The 19,729-nt window shown below is 50.0% G+C and overlaps 1 protein-coding gene across 1 annotated transcript in view; it reads right to left on the bottom strand.

Annotated features, from left to right (window-relative positions):
- Positions 1-19,321, bottom strand: part of ANOS1 (anosmin 1) — a 464,829-nt gene extending 445,508 nt beyond the window's left edge. Inside the window, exon 1 of the mRNA XM_029604378.1 lies at positions 18,959-19,321. Within this exon, the coding sequence (XP_029460238.1) occupies positions 18,959-19,180 (222 nt within the window). The 5' untranslated portion in view covers positions 19,181-19,321. The remainder of the gene's footprint in view (positions 1-18,958) is intronic.
- Positions 19,322-19,729: the final 408 nt, after the last annotated feature.

Raw genomic sequence — 19,729 nt, 5'->3', positions numbered from 1 at the left:
CCCCCCCCCCTTACCCACACACCATTCACTAGCTGGGACATGGGGGAAGTCAGGAGTGAGGGTCAGGCAGCTCCCCCCTGTCTGTGAAGCCAGCCTCTCACTAGTAATGCAGGGAGGGAGCTGTCTCAGACTTCACCAGGCACCCCCCCCCCCCTCACCCACACACCATTCACTAGCTGGGACATGGGGGAAGTCAGGAGTGAGGGTCAGGCAGCTCCCCCCTGTCTGTGAAGCCAGCCTCTCACTAGTAATGCAGGGAGGGAGCTGTCTCAGACTTCACCATCCTCCCCCCCCCCCTCACCCACACACCATTCACTAGCTGGGACATGGGGGAAGTCAGGAGTGAGGGTCAGGCAGCTCCCCCCTGTCTGTGAAGCCAGCCTCTCACTAGTAATGCAGGGAGGGAGCTGTCTCAGACTTCACCATCCTCCCCCCCCCCCCCCCTCACCCACACACCATTCACTAGCTGGGACATGGGGGAAGTCAGGAGTGAGGGTCAGGCAGCTCCCCCCTGTCTGTGAAGCCAGCCTCTCACTAGTAATGCAGGGAGGGAGCTGTCTCAGACTTCACCATCCTCCCCCCCCCCCTCACCCACACACCATTCACTAGCTGGGACATGGGGGAAGTCAGGAGTGAGGGTCAGGCAGCTCCCCCCTGTCTGTGAAGCCAGCCTCTCACTAGTAATGCAGGGAGGGAGCTGTCTCAGACTTCACCATCCTCCCCCCCCCCTCACCCACACACCATTCACTAGCTGGGACATGGGGGAAGTCAGGAGTGAGGGTCAGGCAGCTCCCCCCTGTCTGTGAAGCCAGCCTCTCACTAGTAATGCAGGGAGGGAGCTGTCTCAGACTTCACCATCCTCCCCCCCCCCCTCACCCACACACCATTCACTAGCTGGGACATGGGGGAAGTCAGGAGTGAGGGTCAGGCAGCTCCCCCCTGTCTGTGAAGCCAGCCTCTCACTAGTAATGCAGGGAGGGAGCTGTCTCAGACTTCACCATCCTCCCCCCCCCCCCCCCCCCTCACCCACACACCATTCACTAGCTGGGACATGGGGGAAGTCAGGAGTGAGGGTCAGGCAGCTCCCCCCTGTCTGTGAAGCCAGCCTCTCACTAGTAATGCAGGGAGGGAGCTGTCTCAGACTTCACCATCCTCCCCCCCCCCCCCCTCACCCACACACCATTCACTAGCTGGGACATGGGGGAAGTCAGGAGTGAGGGTCAGGCAGCTCCCCCCTGTCTGTGAAGCCAGCCTCTCACTAGTAATGCAGGGAGGGAGCTGTCTCAGACTTCACCATCCTCCCCCCCCCCCCCCTCACCCACACACCATTCACTAGCTGGGACATGGGGGAAGTCAGGAGTGAGGGTCAGGCAGCTCCCCCCTGTCTGTGAAGCCAGCCTCTCACTAGTAATGCAGGGAGGGAGCTGTCTCAGACTTCACCATCCTCCCCCCCCCCCCCCCTCACCCACACACCATTCACTAGCTGGGACATGGGGGAAGTCAGGAGTGAGGGTCAGGCAGCTCCCCCCTGTCTGTGAAGCCAGCCTCTCACTAGTAATGCAGGGAGGGAGCTGTCTCAGACTTCACCATCCTCCCCCCCCCCTCACCCACACACCATTCACTAGCTGGGACATGGGGGAAGTCAGGAGTGAGGGTCAGGCAGCTCCCCCCTGTCTGTGAAGCCAGCCTCTCACTAGTAATGCAGGGAGGGAGCTGTCTCAGACTGGTATCAGGGTTAGGGCACTGTGTGCAGGAAGATCACAACACTCCTGGTATTAATAGGGATAGGGCACTGTAAGAGATGACTGTAGTAGATTGAATAAAGATCTGATGTTTCTGCTCTCCTCACACCAAACAAAAACAACACACAAGCAGAGAAGCCCTTCTTACAAAGCTGAGCTAGTGAGTTAAGTAGGAGGAAAAGTAAACATACTGGTGCCAGTGTGGCTACTTAAAAAATACACTTACCAACAATCAATTACATATATTTGAACTGTGTACAGTTCCAGCCAGGACCACCTTTCTAAAATGCACAGTGATTGGCAAATTCAACATGCACTAGCATTTCAGGTGCCTGCTAACAAAAATAATAAACAAACAAGTTCTAGTCACGTGAGTGCTGATCATTACATTACTTTTTTTGTCAAGCTTCCAACTGTTTCCATTTCACATCCCCCCAACCATATTGGTAACATCAATAGATAAGAGCACAGCCAGCCAATAGGAATACATACATACATATTCATTCCTAAGTGACCTTTACTGACCTGGGAAGTGTGAACACTTTGTTTCATTTTCTGTTGGTGTTCGTTAGTTTCCAGTTCCATTTCCCATCCCCCCAACCATCACCTCAGTGATAACCTTGGTAATATCAATAGATAAGAGGGCAGCCAGCCAATAGGAACACATATTCATTCCTAACTGACCTTCAGTGACCTGGAAAGTGTTTATTTGTATCATTTTCAGTTAGTGCGCACTAAATCGAGTTAGTGCGCACTAACGGGGAGTTAGTGCGCACTAACTCGAGTTAGTGCGCACTAACACGATTTAACGATTTTTAACGATAAATCGTTAGAATTTCTATTGTATCGTGTTCTAAAACGATTTAAGACGATATAAACATTATCGGACGATAATTTTAATCGTTGAAAAACGATTCACATCCCTAGAGAAGAGCAGTAATGGTGTGAGAGTGTGGACCGTGGGGATACGGAGATGCTCCACCAGCTGTCGGAGGATAAAATTATCACACCCCGGAATCCACTAAGGCTAAGGTGTGAAATTCCAGGGTACCTGAGTTGATGGAAACAGGTAACGTTAATGGAGGAGAGGGTGATGTCAGGCCTAGGAGAAGTCCTCCAGCAGAACCTAGGCCTGGGAGTTTCCCGGACAGAGTGGGCAGGCAGGTACTGCGTGTCCAGGTTGGCCACAGTACATAGATAGCCCTGAACATAGGCGGCGACGTTTCTCCTTCAAGGATAGGTGGCTGCAACCAGGGGCGGATTGGTCTATCGGGGGATAGGGCTTCCCCCAGTGGGCCGGTCGCTCCCATCACGTGATTTTTTTTTTTTTTTTAAACTTCCCGGCCAAAGACAAGAAGAGGGTCTGCTGGCACTGCGGCCTGAAGAGAAACCTGCGGGCAGGGCCGGTGGAAGCACTAGGCCTGGGCCTGGGGTGCCGCGAGCAGTGGTATCCTGAGGGGAGCCAATGCCCCCGGGTGCAAGGAGGCTCATGCGGCGCTGCGACAGGCCATGGTGAGGCTCACGTCACCACGGCCCGAAGAAAAAGATCGCATTTAAACGCGCTGATGCTCCTCCTCCTTCCTGCCTGTGCGGCCCTGGAAGTAAACGTTGCCGGAGCCGCGTGGGCAGGAAGGAGGAGGACCATCAGCGTGTGCAGAAGAGGAGCAGCGTTTACGGGCTGCCGCGAATCCCAAGTCACAGCGGCCCAAGAAGAGGAAGAGGCCCGAGAAGATCAGGGCTGCTGCAGAGCCCCGCGAAGAGGAGGCCCAGAGGTAAGAGAGGCTGAGAGTCTGTAGAGTGTGTGTGTGTGTGTGCGTGCATGTATGAGATGAGTTGAGAGATTGTGTGTGTGAGAGTGAAGACCTGAATGTTTGCAGAGACAGCATGTGAGAGCCTCTGTGTGTGTGTGTGAGAGAGACAGCATGTGACAGGGAGAGCCTGTGTGTGTGTGTGTGTGTGTGTGTATGAATGATTGTATGAGAGTGAGCATGTGACAGTGAGAGCCTGTGCTTGAGCAAGACAGCATGTGGGAGTGAGAGAGAGCCTGTGTGTGTGTGAGAGAGAGAAATGCATGTGAGAATGAGAACCTGACTGTGCGTTTGAGGGAAGAAGATGGAGAGAAAAGAAACAGAAAAAAAGACACACACATGCTCTAAAAACGTGGAGACAGAGGATGAAAATCACTGAATGTGCATGAAAATGAAAGCTCCATAACTGAAAAAGTCTGGATCATTTGGGAGAACAGGAGATGGTGGTCAGACCACAAGAAAACATTTTAACAAGCCGGTTCATTATAATCTTTAGGGGTGATAATCCACTGCAGTCCGAGGCAAAAAACATGCATGAGACAAATTAAAATAAAATGAATGCAAATCAGCTGATGCATCCCCCCACGGGAAGCCCTTAAAAATGCAATAATCCAGATGGGTTTTTAAATTCCTTTTCAACGGAGCCTAGTCATCTGATAAGAATGTGCAATACAGAGCCAATTCAGGTGTCGTGAGACATCAAGCAGGGAAAACTAAATGCATCCTGACAATAAGCAACTTCACACAGCAGCGTATAAGAGAATCTGATGAAAAAAATAAATCACAATTTGACGTCTCCTTTCTTTAATCTAGTCTGCCCATACCTCAAACCATCTGAGAGCAATTTAAGCCACAAGCTTCCTGAACAAGACTTTTACCCATGAATTCTTCGGTTGTATACCTTGCTTTCAAAGTTAAGGTCATCTAGTAAATTTAATAGATTTCTGTGCAAGCCACAGAGTGTCAGTGGTAATCACCAATGCATTCACACTCAGACTTCTCATTTAGCTCATTTGTTTATACTTCTTCAGTGTTGAAATGTCTCCAGTTCATCAACGGCTTGTCATTTATGAATGTCAGAGGAGGAGCAGGGACAGCTCCAGGACAAATGGTGTCCCCCCACCACCCCGGTCCTTGCCATAGGTTAGTGAGGGTGGGGGTGCATGCAGGCTTTCTTTACAAGTGAGCAGCAGGGGTGGGGACCCTCCTCCCTCAGCATCTGTAACACCTGCTTCCTTTCCTTCCCACCCGCAGTATGCACCCCAGCCTCTTATCCCTCTCCTCCAACATCCCATCTCCTGCCTCTTAACTCTTCTATCCTGAGCATCCTCCCCCTTCTTCTTCCCCCATCCTCAGGGTCCATTTCCCTGTGTCAAACCATCCCAGTCTCTTAAACCCTTCCTGCATCCGCAGCACCTGCCTCTGCCTTTCCTTTCCTCCCTCCCAGCATTTCCCCTTGCCTCCCCTAGCCTGTCCTGCTGCTGTCATATCTGCCTGTTCCCTTTGCCTCCTTCCCTGACAAAATCCTGTTTAGTGACAGAGTTGCTGGCACCATTCCTCCCAGTCTGTGCCAGCACAGAAAGCCTGCTTAAAACTCGGGGGGGGCCGACGTGTCGTGTATGTTGATCTTGTGATGCACAAAGAAGTGCCAGTCCATGAGTTTGAGCATGCTCACAGGGCAGCACTGATGAGAAGTAACAGTCACAGAAGCAGCATGAGCTCCTGCTGTTCCTATCACTCCCTTGCTGGCAGAAGATCTGGGTCTGCACAGCCTGACGTGCTGCTTCAGGAATTATACTTGGCAAGTATGCATGCATCACAGGGAACAGTGCTGGTGGTGACTCCTTATTGCACGGCACCCCAGCCAACTGCCCTGATCGCTGTACCCAAAAGCTGGGCCTGAGCAGGAGTTTGATAGTTTGAGATGGGTGCACTTGGTTTGCTATGGATCAGTTATGATCTAAAAGTCAACACCTACAAACTTTACTTTCCAAGTTTCCACCATTTCCTTTTTTTAATCTGCTTTTCTAAACCATAGTATAAAAGTACACGTTTCCTAATGTGGGCAAGTCATTGGGCCTAAAAGTACTTTTTCTGAATACTACACTGCTTTACCTACTGAAGGGGGCTTGTAAGCTCAAAGTGCCTAAAAGAAATCATTCTGGACAGTGCATTTCGCCTACATAAAGTACATTTAGATTCCAAAAAGTGTAGATTTTGCTTTCTGTGGTCTCTAACTTCTTTCTCCAAAGGTCATGCACACTAGCCAAAAACGGTGGTTGTGTCCCATGGGGCACAGAACCATAGTTATGCCTCTCAACCTGCTAATTCAGTAATGAGGGTGTTTCTGCGATTTGATATTTGCACTGGGAACGAGAAAACCAGAACTGCTCATTTTAGCAGTAAAAGCAACATAACCACTATTGCTGAAAGGTCTTCCTCACTGACAATTTGTTGATTGCAAATAATTAAAGCTAGGCTTTATACTGACCCTGATTGAGAGTGGCACCAATGAGCGAATATTATGGGGAAGAACATGACTGCTTTTAACTTAAAGGGTCAAGTTTAGGACAAAAGTGAGCTGAGAAGTCCTTTTTGGCCCGACTCTGTGACTGGCGTGATCGTTCCCTGGAGGCTAGTAGTCGGTTATTTAGTTTAGAACTACAGATAAAACCAGAAAATCTCTTTTCGCATTACAGACAGAAATATGTGTATGCCCGATAAGTCAATGTTTTAAGCAAAAATGTCCTACTTATACATTTCAGTAGGGGAAAAATATCCTTAGATATAGTAACAGGCATATGCTGATGGTAATTACTGTGGACATGTGACACCCATAACAAGATATATAGCATCCATCAATTGAGTATCACACAACTACAACAGCAACAGTGTAACTTTCAAAACAACATTCATTAAGTCCTACAATAATACTTAGAAATTTAATATAGCCTGCTTGGTAGTGAGCTTTTAGTCCTATTCATGCACACGTAACTTCCCTTTCAGCCTTTCAGAACCTTTGGGATATAATTGCCCACCACATATAATTGCCCATTCCCAAACCCAAGCCTCTACTGGAATATTGTCATGGAAGCAAAAAGAGCAGCATATAAAAAAACTCAAAGTTCTTGTTTCCCTATTTTTACTTCTGTTTAACTAGAAAGAATCAGTCAAAAAAAAAAAAAAAAAAAGACGCTAATGACACAGATGTATTGCTGTGCAGGTCACCATCCGTAACCTGTTGCTACCACTTGATAGGTTGAAGCTCTTGGCAACACTGGCCAGAAGCCCCATTAACATGGCACCGAGCCCAGCCATCAACACTGGCCAGGAGCCCCATTAACATGGCACCGGCCCCAGCCATCAACACTGGCCAGAAGCACCATTAACATGGCACCGACCCCAGCCATCAACACTGGGCAGGAACACCATTAACATGGCACCGTCCCCAGCCATCAACACTGGGCAGGAGCACCATTAACATGGCACCGCCCCCAGCCATCAACACTGGGCAGGAGCACCATTAACATGGCACCGTCCCCAGCCATCAACACTGGCCAGGAGCACATTAACATGGCACTGTCCCCAGCCATCAACACTGGCCAGGAACACCATTAACATGGCACCGAGCCCAGCCATCAACACTGGGCAGGAACATCATTAACATGGCACCGGCCCCAGCCATCAACACTGGCCAGGAGCACCATTAACATGGCACCGACCCCAGCCATCAACACTGGCCAGGAGCACCATTAACATGGCACCGACCCCAGCCATCAACACTGGCCAGGAGCACCATTAACATGGCACCGAGCCCAGCCATCAACACTGGCCAGGAGCACCATTAACATGGCACCGACCCCAGCCATCAACACTGGGCAGGAGCACCATTAACATGGCACCGACCCCAGCCATCAACACTGGCCAGGAGCACCATTAACATGGCACCGACCCCAGCCATCAACACTGGGCAGGAGCACCATTAACATGGCACCGTCCCCAGCCATCAACACTGGCCAGGAGCACCATTAAATGGCACTGGCCCAGCCATCAACACTGGGCAGGAGCACCATTAAATGGCACCGACCCCAGCCATCAACACTGGGCAGGAGCACCATTAAATGGCACCGACCCCAGCCATCAACACTGGCCAGGAGCACCATTAACATGGCACCGACCCCAGCCATCAACACTGGCCAGGAGCACCATTAACATGGCACCGACCCCAGCCATCAACACTGGCCAGGAGCACCATTAACATGGCACCGACCCCAGCCATCAACACTGGGCAGGAGCACCATTAACATGGCACCGACCCCAGCCATCAACACTGGGCAGGAGCACCATTAACATGGCACCGACCCCAGCCATCAACACTGGGCAGGAACACCATTAACATGGCACCGACCCCAGCCATCAACACTGGGCAGGAGCACCATTAACATGGCACCGACCCCAGCCATCAACACTGGGCAGGAACACCATTAAATGGCACTGGCCCAGCCATCAACACTGGCCTCACCAGGAAATCTTTCTACAGAACAGGGAGTTGGAAGGCAGGCTGAGGGGAAAGTGGGGAATACCAAAGCATGTGTGGGGAGAAAAGGGGACAACTGACTACCTGCCTACTCTTGGGGGTGGGCGTTTGAATGGAAAAGGGGATGAGTAAAATAATACAGTGGGATGGGGGTTAGAGATGACAGAGTCACTGGTGGGGGGGGGGGAGAGGGGGGAGGGGGCATTAACCAGCAGCAATTAGTAGCAGGCAAGGTGGGCATTGTCAGGTCAGGCCGGCTACAGGTGATCCAACTACTGGAAAGGATCCCTTCAGGGACTGGTGGCTCAGTTTCATCCATAATCTCTGGCTCTATGAGGCAGCGACTCCACTTGACCTGAAAGGTTTAGACACAAATAAAATCCAATTTGAAAAGGGAAGGCCCAGTGACAGCCATGGCAGAGGCTTTGACTGACCAGCCTCTTAAAGGCAGCCAAAGGCAGAGCGGAGATCAAATTAAGCCCTGGGAAGCAGTTCCCAGGAAGATATTAAAATGTTTTAATCAGACTGCTGGCATCTATACCTAAGTTGCACAAGTTTCTAAGATGCAGTATATTTAAAAGCTATACAAATAAAGTTGTGGCCCTGTTTTCAACTGTAAGTGAACATCCTCTCCTTGGAGGTCAGGCAGTGGAAGAAAGGAGGAATGAGTGAGGCATAAATTTAGGATAGCACACGTGTAACCATGGCACATCTGGGCCCACATGTATTTGAGAAATACTCAACTCAGTTAACACTCAGAAACAGTTATTTGAGTGGAATAATAAAGGCCACAGCTTTATTCATGAGCCTTGACAAAAGAATCTAACCTAGGTATTGTTACGCCTGTCGGTCTCAGACTGCTGCGACCTCTCATTCTCAACTCTTTCTTCCCCACTCCATCAAGTCTGGGAAGAATGGCGGTCTCTTCCAGTCCACGCCAACCTCTCCGACGTTCCCGGGACAGCATGGGCACAGCCGACCGCCATCTTGGACCCGGAGTTACCTAGACTCATGCGCGCAAGGGCCTCATTTGAACACGTCATGGCGGGAACCTCGGGGGCGTCCCCGCCTGATGACGTCAACCCACCAGTGTATTTAATCTGACCTGCCCTTGCCTTCCTCGAGTTAGCAAGGAGTTCCGTCTTGTGTATTCTCCACTTTCAAGGACTTCCTGTTCCTGACTCGGTCTTGGCATACGGATGCTCTGAGTACCCACTCCTCAGGGGCTCCCCTGCGTTCCCGGCTATCCGCTCCTCAGAGGGCCTTCCTGCCTGACTGCTACTGGACCTGCTTCTTAGGTCTCTATCTCTCTCCAGGAACCACCTATTTTGAGTACTTCTACTAACTTCTACTATTCAGACTGCATTGTGGATTCCACGCCGCGTACCCCGATCCTCGGGCTACTACCACCTTTCTTCTGTGGAAGTCATTCACCTTCCTGCTCTACGGAATACCTACACACCATCTACAGGAGCCACTTCCAGGTTCCGGCATCACTACCAGTTCTTCAGCATCTACTGTACAGACATCCTCGGCATACCCCGCTCCGCGGGCCACTACCGGATCTGTATTCTAGAGATGTGAACCGTGTCCTCAATCGTCTTAACGATCGATTTCGGCCGGGAAAGGGAGGGAATCGTATTGTTGCCGTTTGGGTGTGTAAAGTATCGTGAAAATCGTTAAAATCGTGAGCCGGCACACTAAAACCCCCTAAAACCCACCCCCGACCCTTTAAATTAAATCCCCCACCCTCCCGAACCCCCCCCCCAAATGCTTTAAATTACCTGGGGATCCAGCGGCGGTCCGGAACGGCGGCGGTCTTATTTCTTGCTCTACTTAATTTTTTCCCTAATATATTTCATTAGCTTAGCTCCAGCTGAGTTTGCCCAAAGGTGGCTAACTGCACTGTTTGTGTAAGACAGGTTTATCCAACTCCCGTGTCCCGCTTCTCTTAAGGAAATCAAAGCTGCATCTGTGCTTTAAATTACCTGGGGATCCAGCGGCGGTCCGGAACGGCCCCCTCAATTGAATCGTGTTGCCTTCAGCCGGCGCCATTTTCCAAAATGGCGGCGCAAAATGGCGGCGGCCATAGACCAACACGATTCGACTGCAGGAGGTCGTTCCGGACCCCCGCTGGACTTTTGGCAAGTCTTGTGGGGGTCAGGAGGCCCCCCCAAGCTGGCCAAAAGTTCCTGGGGGTCCAGCGGGGGTCCGGGAGCGATTTCCTGCCGCGAATCGTTTTCCGTACGGAAAATGGCGCCGGCAGGAGATCGACTGCAGGAGGTCGTTCAGCGGGGGTTCCGGACCACCGCTGAACGACCTCCTGCAGTCGATCTCCTGCCGGCGCCATTTTCCGTACGGAAAACGATTCGCGGCAGGAAATCGCTCCCGGACCCCCGCTGGACCCCCAGGAACTTTTGGCCAGCTTGGGGGGGCCTCCTGACCCCCACAAGACTTGCCAAAAGTCCAGCGGGGGTCCGGAACGACCTCCTGCAGTCGAATCGTGTTGGTCTATGGCCGCCGCCATTTTGCGCCGCCATTTTGGAAAATGGCGCCGGCTGAAGACAACACGATTCAATTGAGGGGGCCGTTCCGGACCGCTGCCGTTCCGGACCGCCGCTGGATCCCCAGGTAATTTAAAGCATTTGGGGGGGGTTCGGGAGGGTGGGGGATTTAATTTAAAGGGTCGGGGGTGGGTTTTAGGGGGTTTTAGTGTGCCGGTTTTCCTGCCCTCCCTCTTCCCCTGATTTACGATTTTTTGACGATAAATCGGGGGAATTGGTATTGTATCGTGGCCCTAACGATTTTTGACGATTTAAAATATATCGGACGATATTTTAAATCGTCAAAAAACGATTCACATCCCTACTGTATTCCTGAAGCTGCCTACGCTCGTCAGAGGGGATCCCCGGCGTACCCCACTCCGGGGGCCACTACCGGATCTTCTCAGCTGGGTCTCACTCTGGCTAATTCCCATTGTCCAGGACTGTACGAATATATTTTCATTTCTGTGAAGACTACTTTTTCCTTCCTATTTCATTCCTAGCTGTGTCCACATCACTGAGATTGTGCCTGCTGACAGTGAGGCTCACAGGGCTCCTCCCTGTGGGCGGAGACATCGCTCATCTCAGCCCAGGGGTTCACATCCTTCCTTAAACATAACACATACCCAAGTCCCTGTTGTACAGTGCATTCAGAAAGTATTCAGACCCCGTCACTTTTTCCACATTTTGTTATGTTACAGCCTTATTCTAAAATGCATAATATGCACGTTTTTCCTCCTTAGTCTACACACAATACCCCATAATGACAAAGTGAAATCAGGTTTTTAGAAATTTGTGCTAATTAATTAAAAAAAAACAAACCTGAGATATCACATTTACATAAGTATTTAGATCCTTGGCTATGACACTCAGAGCTCAGGTGCATTCTGTTTCCATTGATCGTCCTTGAGAGGATTCTCAAGCTTGATGTTACGGGCGCGTCCGCCATGCCGCTGACGGGCCGAGGGTTTGGAGGCCCTCGGGTACTATCGTAGGCGCGAGGAGCACGGCCGTCTCTAGAGCAGGTGGTGTGAGCCCTTGAGCCACGGCGAGAGCTAGGGAGGAGCCCCAGCCACACCGTGGGAGGTGAGCCGGTGCAGGCATGGTGAGCCAGGCGGGTACTGAAGCAGGGGTTAAGCAGCGGAGTCTGACCCTCAGCCGGACCTGCACGCCCATGGCAACCAGCAACGCAATGTTGGTTGATGAACGGTCCTCTGACTGTTCCAAGCCCTTTCGGACCTGCCGCTGGGTAACGGCAAAGGGCCGCAGGCCAGACAGAGGACGAGGGCAGACAGAGTCCTTAGTACACGGAAGACATCTTAGATGAGGGCTGGTGCAGACATCGAAGACAAGGGCTGGTGCAAAGACATCAGAGACAAGGGCTGCTGCAGAGACATCAGAGGCAAGGGCTGGTGCAGAGACATCAGAGGCAAGGGCTGGAAGGAAGACATGGGCACTGTCCCTCAGGGCGCCCTACTCAGCCCACCCGCGGGACTGAGTCGCGGACCACCCCATCCCATACGCGCCCTACACAGCCCAGGAAGGCTGGTCGCGGACCACGCTGAGAGCGGGAGAGCACAGGGAAGATCCAGGCGAGAAGGAACTCCGATGCCGGGACCAATGACATCCGAAGCCCCATCGGCTGGCAGGAAGGGAAGCTCCAGAGCACAGGGACAAATCCCTCCTGTTGGCCACTCCAGGGCCCAACAGGACAGAAGGCTCAGGAGCCAGACGAAGACATAGGGCAGAACATCCGGAACTGGATCAGGAACTGGATCAGGTATAGACATCAGGCAACATCAGGAATAAACATCAAGGCAACTTCAGGAACAGACATCAAGGCAGAGACAGGACAAGGAGCCATCAAAGCAGGCAAGACCACGGAGGACCTGGATCGGGAGAGGTTACAGGCAACTGTAGAACCCAATCCGAAGGCAAGTAGGAAGTGAAATGAGAGTCCTTTTATACTGCAGGAGGTAGGCAACTCCCTGGGAGGAGTTTGCCTGGACCGCCCCTTGCTGGCCCTATAACTGAGGTGGAGTGCCGTGGGCCGGCCCCTAGGGAGAAGGGCATGGCCGGAATCAGGAAGTCCAAATGCAGCCAAGCAAGCCACAGGCAGGCCTCAGGAACAGCTAGGCCTCCCAGGTCCTGGAACAAATCCTGGATGGTACACAGGCGAGGCCCTGGCTTCGGAGCGGCCTCCGGAAGAGAAGGTGAGATACCTCCTGTAGCGCAGCAACAGGGGGGATCGTAACGATTCAATTCCACCTGTGGTAAATTCAATAGATTGGACATGATTTGGAAAGGCACACACCTATCTATATAGAGTTCACAGTTGACAATGCATTCAGAACAAAATCAAAGCCATGAAGTCAAAGGAATTGTTTGTAAACCTCCAGGACAGGATTGTGTCAAGGTAAGATCTGGGGAAGGATACACAAAGGGCTAGATTTTAAAAGCCCTGCGCACATAAATCCTGCAGGATTTATGCGCGCAGGGCACTCGCGCGCCTATTTTGCATAGGCTGCCGGCGCGCGCAAAGCCCCAGGATGCGCGTAAGTCCCGGGGCCTCGTAAAAGGAGCGGGAGGAGGTGTGTCCGAGGGCATCTCCGGGGGCATGTCCAGGGTCAGGGGCGGTCCGGGGTGGGTCCGGGGGTGTGGCGACGGTTCGGGGGCGGGCTGGGAGGGCAGTCCCGAGTTCCCCGGCCCTGTGGCCTATGCCGGGGGATGCCGAGGTGGCACGTGCAAGTTACGCCTGCTTCAAGCAGGCGTAACTTGCCCAACAAAGGTAGGGGGAGGGAGGGGAAGGTGGGGGGACGCGGAAGGAAAGTTCCCTCCGAGGCCGCTCCAATTTCAGGGCAGCCTCGGAGGGAACGGAGGCAGGCTGCGCGGCTCAGCACGCGCAGGCTGCCGATTTTGCACAGCCTTGCACGCGCCAACCCCGGATTTTATAAGATACGGGCGGCTACGCGCATATCTTATAAAATCCAGTGTACTTTTGTTTTTAAGATCTACCTCAATGATTGCTGAGCATTGAAGATCCCGAAGAATGCAGTGGCCTCCATCATTCTTAAATGGAAGAAGCTTGGAATCAACAGGACTCTTCCTAGAGTTGGCTGCCCACTCAAACTAAGCAATTGGAGAAAAAGGGCTTTGATCAGGGAGGTGACCAAAAACTCGATGGTCTCTATGACAGAACTCCAGTTCCTCTGTAGAGATGGGATAAACTTCCAGAAGGACAAATATCTCTGCAGCACTCCATCAATCAGTCCTTTATGATAGAGTGACCAGACTGAAGCCACTCCTCATTAAAAGTCACATGACAGCCCACTTGGAGTTTGCCAAAAGGCACTTAAAGGACTCTCAGAGCATGAGAAACAAGATTCTGGGGTCTGATTAAACCAAGATTCAACTCTTTGGCCTGAATGCCAAGTTTCATGTCTGGAGGAAATCAGGCAAATCTCATCACCTTAGCAAATATCATACCTATGGTGAAGCATGATGGTGGTGGCAGCATCATGCTGTGGGGATGTTTTTCAGCTACAAGAACTAGGAGACTAATCAGGATTGATGGAAGATGAACAGAGCAAAGTACAGAGATCCTTGATGAAAACCTGCTCCAGATCTCTCTGAACCTCAGACTAGGGTAAATATTCATCTTCCAAGAGGACAATGACTCTAAGCTGACAGCAAAGACTCGCAGGAGTGGCTTCAGTACAAGTCTGTGAATGTCCTTGAGTGGCCCAGACAGAGCCCAGACTTGAACCCAATTGAACGTCTCTTGACACACCTGAAAATAGTTATGCATATGTAGGGAGATATCCCATGTTTTTCCACTGAAAGCACCTAATATGAATCAATGTAGCCAAAGAGACAAACAAGCATGCTGACAGGCCCCAAAAACACAGTCACAGCTCAAGAGAAGAAACTTTGCTAAGATGAGAACTTTACACTGAAGGATGCTTATCAAGATCTGCATGTTTGTAAGAGTCTGGGTAAATAAAACCAAGACCTGCAATGTGGCAAGGACCCCCACCCCCGAAGAAAAGGGGAGAGGAGAAAAGCCCTGCAATGCAGCAAAGACCCTCCACCCACTATGATTATGCATGAGCTTATGCATATTTATCAATTGGGAAGTATAAGACAGGGGGCAAATAACATGTAAAAAGGGAAAAAAAAAAAAAGAAGTGAACCCAAAGCAGCCCAGCACCTCCTGCTATTGAGGAGGGAGAAGACTAGGTGTGGCCAAGGGACTGGAGAGAGGAAACGCCCTGCTTAGGGTCAGAGAGTGACACAGAATCTGAGATGGTGAGGAGTCGAGAGCAAGCCCCAGACCCAGAATCAAGCCTCCTTCCCAGACTGCCTGCCAGCTCTGCCAGTACATAACCTAGGAAGCAAGCCTTCTCCCCATGCCCACATTCTCCAGACCTCCAACCAGCATCTGCTTCAGAAGTGAACAGAGGGGTATCACCTGAAGTTAGGACCAGGGGTAAGTAAATTAGCCATAACTATTAATATATTAAGCAGGCTAAGGTTTATGGCATGTCTGAACCACCCATGGTACAGAACTTTCTTTAAGGTAAACTGATGCTTAGTGGCCAGGATTTTAGAGACAGGAATTGTTCTTATCTTCTAATGCTAAATCCTGTCAAATCTGATAAATAAAAGTCTATTTCTGAGAACATGTTTTCTTTTTCCTGAACAGGATCGTGAAGTAAAGTGGGAGGGTAACTGGAAGAGTCCTGTAGCAGACAGGTCCCTGCACCCCTAAACTTACTTACACATAGATGCTCCCCATCCAACCTGACAGATCTTGAGAGGATCTGCAGAGAAGAATGGGAGAAAATTCCCAAACCCAGGTGTGCCAAGTATCATACCCAAGATGACTTGAGGCTGAATCACTGCAAATGGTGCCTCAAAAGTACTGAGTAAAGGGTCTGAACACTTATGTAAATGTGATATTTTTCAGTTTTTTAAAATTTTTAATTAATTGGCACAAATTTCTACAACCTGATTTTATTTTGTCATTATGGGGTGTTGAGGAGGGAAAACATACATATTATCCATTTTAGAATAAGGCTGTAATGTAACAAAATGTGGAAAAAGTGAAGGGGTCTGACTACTTTCTGAGTGCACTGTATACATATCTACAAATATTTCTTGCAGGGCTGGGCCTTTGAAGCAGCATGACCCATGTGAGCAGGAACGCCAACCTACCTGGGACCAGGAGTCATCCAGGCAGAGGAAGTAGAGCCAGGCCTTACAAACATTCCACCCCATGCAAGTAAGATGGTCAGCCCTCCAGGCCTGTGGCATGGCTGAATCAGGGGTCACCAGCCTAATGCTATATCAGAGCCTAGAGCCCAGGTGTCAGACGATCCCCAGCCATTCTAGCATTAGCCTTGTTGCAGATGACACTGCTCAACCTTAACCCCCGCCTAAGGCTCGGGTATCCCCACCCAACTGCAACATTGACAATACCAGATTAGCAGCCCAAAGAAGTGTACATAACATAAGGAAAGAATTCATATTTAAATTTCATTAATACAAATGTTGACTAACTGCTCATGTACATCCATCATAAAAGGATGGGTGAGTGGGTGGACTGCTCCATTTATCTCACATGGATCGGGAAGCAGGAAGGAGGAGCCTGGCCAGCTATCATTCACCTTATCCTACACCCTAGATCTCTGCCCCCACTAATCCTTGATCCTGGTGGTGGGGGGGGGGGGGGGAGCTGGAAGAGTACTGCACAGATGTTTCCCCCCTGAACCCAGGCCTGACAATACCAGCTCATCACCTCCCTCCTCCCCCAGGAAAGTGCATGGGACTGGTGCGGCATGGCCATGGTTACTTGTGGCACCTGTGCAGGTTGCTCTGCGCCATACATTTAAAACAGGCCTCAGGTAACATTTGTTTTTAAAACTAATCATGGTACATTCTGGTACTAGAAAATATAACCAATTAAATATTTATTTTTATATACTGACATTCGATCTGAGATATCACATCGGTTTATATTCAGGTACTGTAGGTATTTCCCTATCCCCAGAGGGCTTACAATCTAAGTTTGTACCTGAAGTAATGGAGGGTAAAGTGACTTGCCCAAGGTCACAAGAATGATCTTGAAATCAAACAGAAGGAGAGAGAGTCTCAAGTATGTAAAAGGTCATGCAGAACCTGTTAACTTGTGCTTGAATATGAGCGACTTTTCCTTCTACATTATTTAATAAAATTATTTCTGCCTGGATGGCCTTGTATTAGTTACAGATATTTGGCTGTCCTTATGGATTACAACAGGGATACATGTCCCTTACTTTAAAAGAAAGTAAGGCGACTAACGTTCTGCACACGGTCCTGCTACCTTCATAACTGTGCAGTCCCCTTCAAGTCCTGCAAGCCTAATCTCTGTAATTTAGATCAATTACTCTACATTTTAGGAGAACACTGCCAGGGCTCCAAGAATGGATTGGCAATCGATTTACAAAAACAGTCACTTATTAAGACTTTACTGGGTAATTGACCTCTTATTTCACACCCGCTAGTTATAATGTAATCGCTTATTGTGCCGATCTCTGGAATCGCTCAGCAGTTCTACTTCAGAGGAGTCAAGCCAAGAAAAGAACAAAAATCCCTTTGGCTGGGAGGGAAAGTGGCCAGATCACCCGCTAATGAGAGTGTGAAGCTGGCAGCCCTTTAATAATACCTCCCCGGGATAATACACTGTTTTAATAGCTCCCCTATTCAGTTTGGCTTCAGCTCCCCTAGGAAGGAGCTTATGCCACTATAAAACCCAACAGGACGTTGTCTGACTTCAGTAGAGACAGATACACCGAGTCCTTTCTCCTGCCTTCTATTACACCCATATCTGCCTTCCCCGCTGCTTTCAAACTTGGGGAACACAGTAACATAGTACGAGGTTCTGAACAGCAGCTTTATTTACTAACCACAACTAAATATTAAAGGCGAATCTTCGCGTCCCGACGAGATCGGGCTTTCGGAGGCGCATGAACTCTAAATTCAGCCACATGAAAGCAATCAATGTCCCTAATCCTGTAAAAAAGCACCCTTTGTTGAAGTGTAAGCTCTTGCTGGAGCATGGGCTTTTGCTGCATTCCTTGATGGATGTTTATTAAGTAACATGTACACCAAGTGAGACTCGGCACTTGTCACGCCGACTGTGCCTGTGCCCCTATTCAGGAGCGCATGTTCTCTCAGGGGGCAGAAATGCTTTACAGAAAGGTCACTTTTTGGCTTCTGGTCGCCATAACGCCATCTGACAGAACAGGTGAGATCTTCTGCCTGAGACAAATGAGTTCGGAGAAATAACTTGCCAGAGATGTGATGTCCTTAACAGAGCTCGGGGACATGGTTACACAATTTTATCCCCAGTTCTTTTCACATCTCCCTTTATTACTCCCAACTGCATCACGAAAACCTACATTTCTAACCTTCTTAAATAACCAGAAGTTGCTTCCACACTTTCTTCCAAAATTATTTATTGCAGTACACAAAAGCTTTTGCCCCACCATCAGGCTAATAATGAATTGAAAGGTGATAGATTGTCTTGGTGATTATCGATGCGCTTGTTAATATTTTAAAAAGCCAGAGCAGGACATTAAATAAAAAAAAGAGAGAGTCACACAGAATACGCTCTGAATGTGATGTCAAACTTTTGCCCTGCAACCATTTTCACGACTGGCTCTAAACTACTTTACCCAACACCGAACAAATCCCGGAATGAACTTGGAACATTCCACATTTAAACTCATCATTAGGGACTCTTAAAAACAGGCAAACTGAAAGCTCATCACGCTTCAGGATACACATCCTATTCGTGACAAGATAAGCATCGAAGATCTTAACAAGGAAACTAAATCCGGGCAGAAAACTAGAACACCCACACTGGCCAGTCAGTCCTCTCCTCCTTACATACAGCACCATCAGGCACGCATTGCAAAGCTCTCAAGAAAGGTCATTCCAGCACTCCAATGGCATTAAGTAACAAGAGGTATTATTTTCAACCACTACGTTCTTTTAGAAAAGGGGTAACAAGTTACATGATCATGAGGGTTGTGATGGCTGAGAGCACAGTTACTCTAATCCTGCCAGCAGACACACTCACAGCGCGTTCACGGTCCAGCGGCGCGCTAAAGAGCTGAGGGTCCCAATAGTAACAACTTGGGGGTAAACAAGGGAGAGAGCCTTGGGCATTGCCGAGCCGAGAACTTTGCTGGCACTGTTCGTGATAAGAAGCAGCACTCCTCGGAGGCAGCGGCGATCGTACAGAGGATGTGGGGAAGGGGGACGGGGAGCTGCCGAAGGTACCTGGAAATGCTTGAAGAAGGCAGAGATGCGCGTGAGGTGGAGGCTGAGACACCTGGAGGTGCATCTGGCTCTGTAAACGCTCAGAGCCGAGACAGACTCGTCGTATCTGCGGGCGGCGGCGGCAGCAGCGCCCAGCCCGGACGAGGCAGCGCGGCAGCTCCAGGAAACCTCCGTAATCCACAGATAGAGGGGCAGGAGTGCTCCGGGACCCTGGAGCCACATGGCTGGGAGCTGGGAAGGAGAGAGGGAGAGAAAGAGCAGGCGACGGCGGCCAGATAAAGCTCCACTGCAAGGGCGATCGGCAGTCAGCAAGAATAAGGGGGATCCACAACACAGAAGAAATTAAGAAAGAAAGTTCAATCATTCAACTCTATTTTCGCCCCACCCCCTCTTCTCTCTTCCTTTCCCTTCCCCACCTCCCTCTTTCACACTCTTCCCTCCCTCTCTCCCCGAGGGGGGCGGGCTCACAGGTCACAGGTGGATACTTCTGGGTTAAGTTACATTTCAGCTGCTGTAGCAGATAGTAACCAGAGCTGGGACTCAAAACAGCAAAGATTCTCTGTACAATAACACCGATTAGCAAACTAGAAATCATTTCGCTAAGAGAATTCAGCTGAGCCCTGACTTCACTCTGCAATTTGTGAAACTTAAGCTTTGCTGCACAAAAACAATGAGAATTGACTTGTCTTTTTGTCATGAGATATCAGATAAAGTATTCCCTGTCCTACAGGCTAACACTGAAAATGCAACATGGGACTGCTGTTCACATGT

The sequence above is a fragment of the Rhinatrema bivittatum genome, chromosome 5 (genome assembly GCF_901001135.1).
Source record: "Rhinatrema bivittatum chromosome 5, aRhiBiv1.1, whole genome shotgun sequence".
NCBI lineage: Eukaryota > Metazoa > Chordata > Amphibia > Gymnophiona > Rhinatrematidae > Rhinatrema > Rhinatrema bivittatum.
Note: the sequence above shows the minus strand (reverse complement) of the source record. Positions and strands in the feature narration are given on the sequence as shown.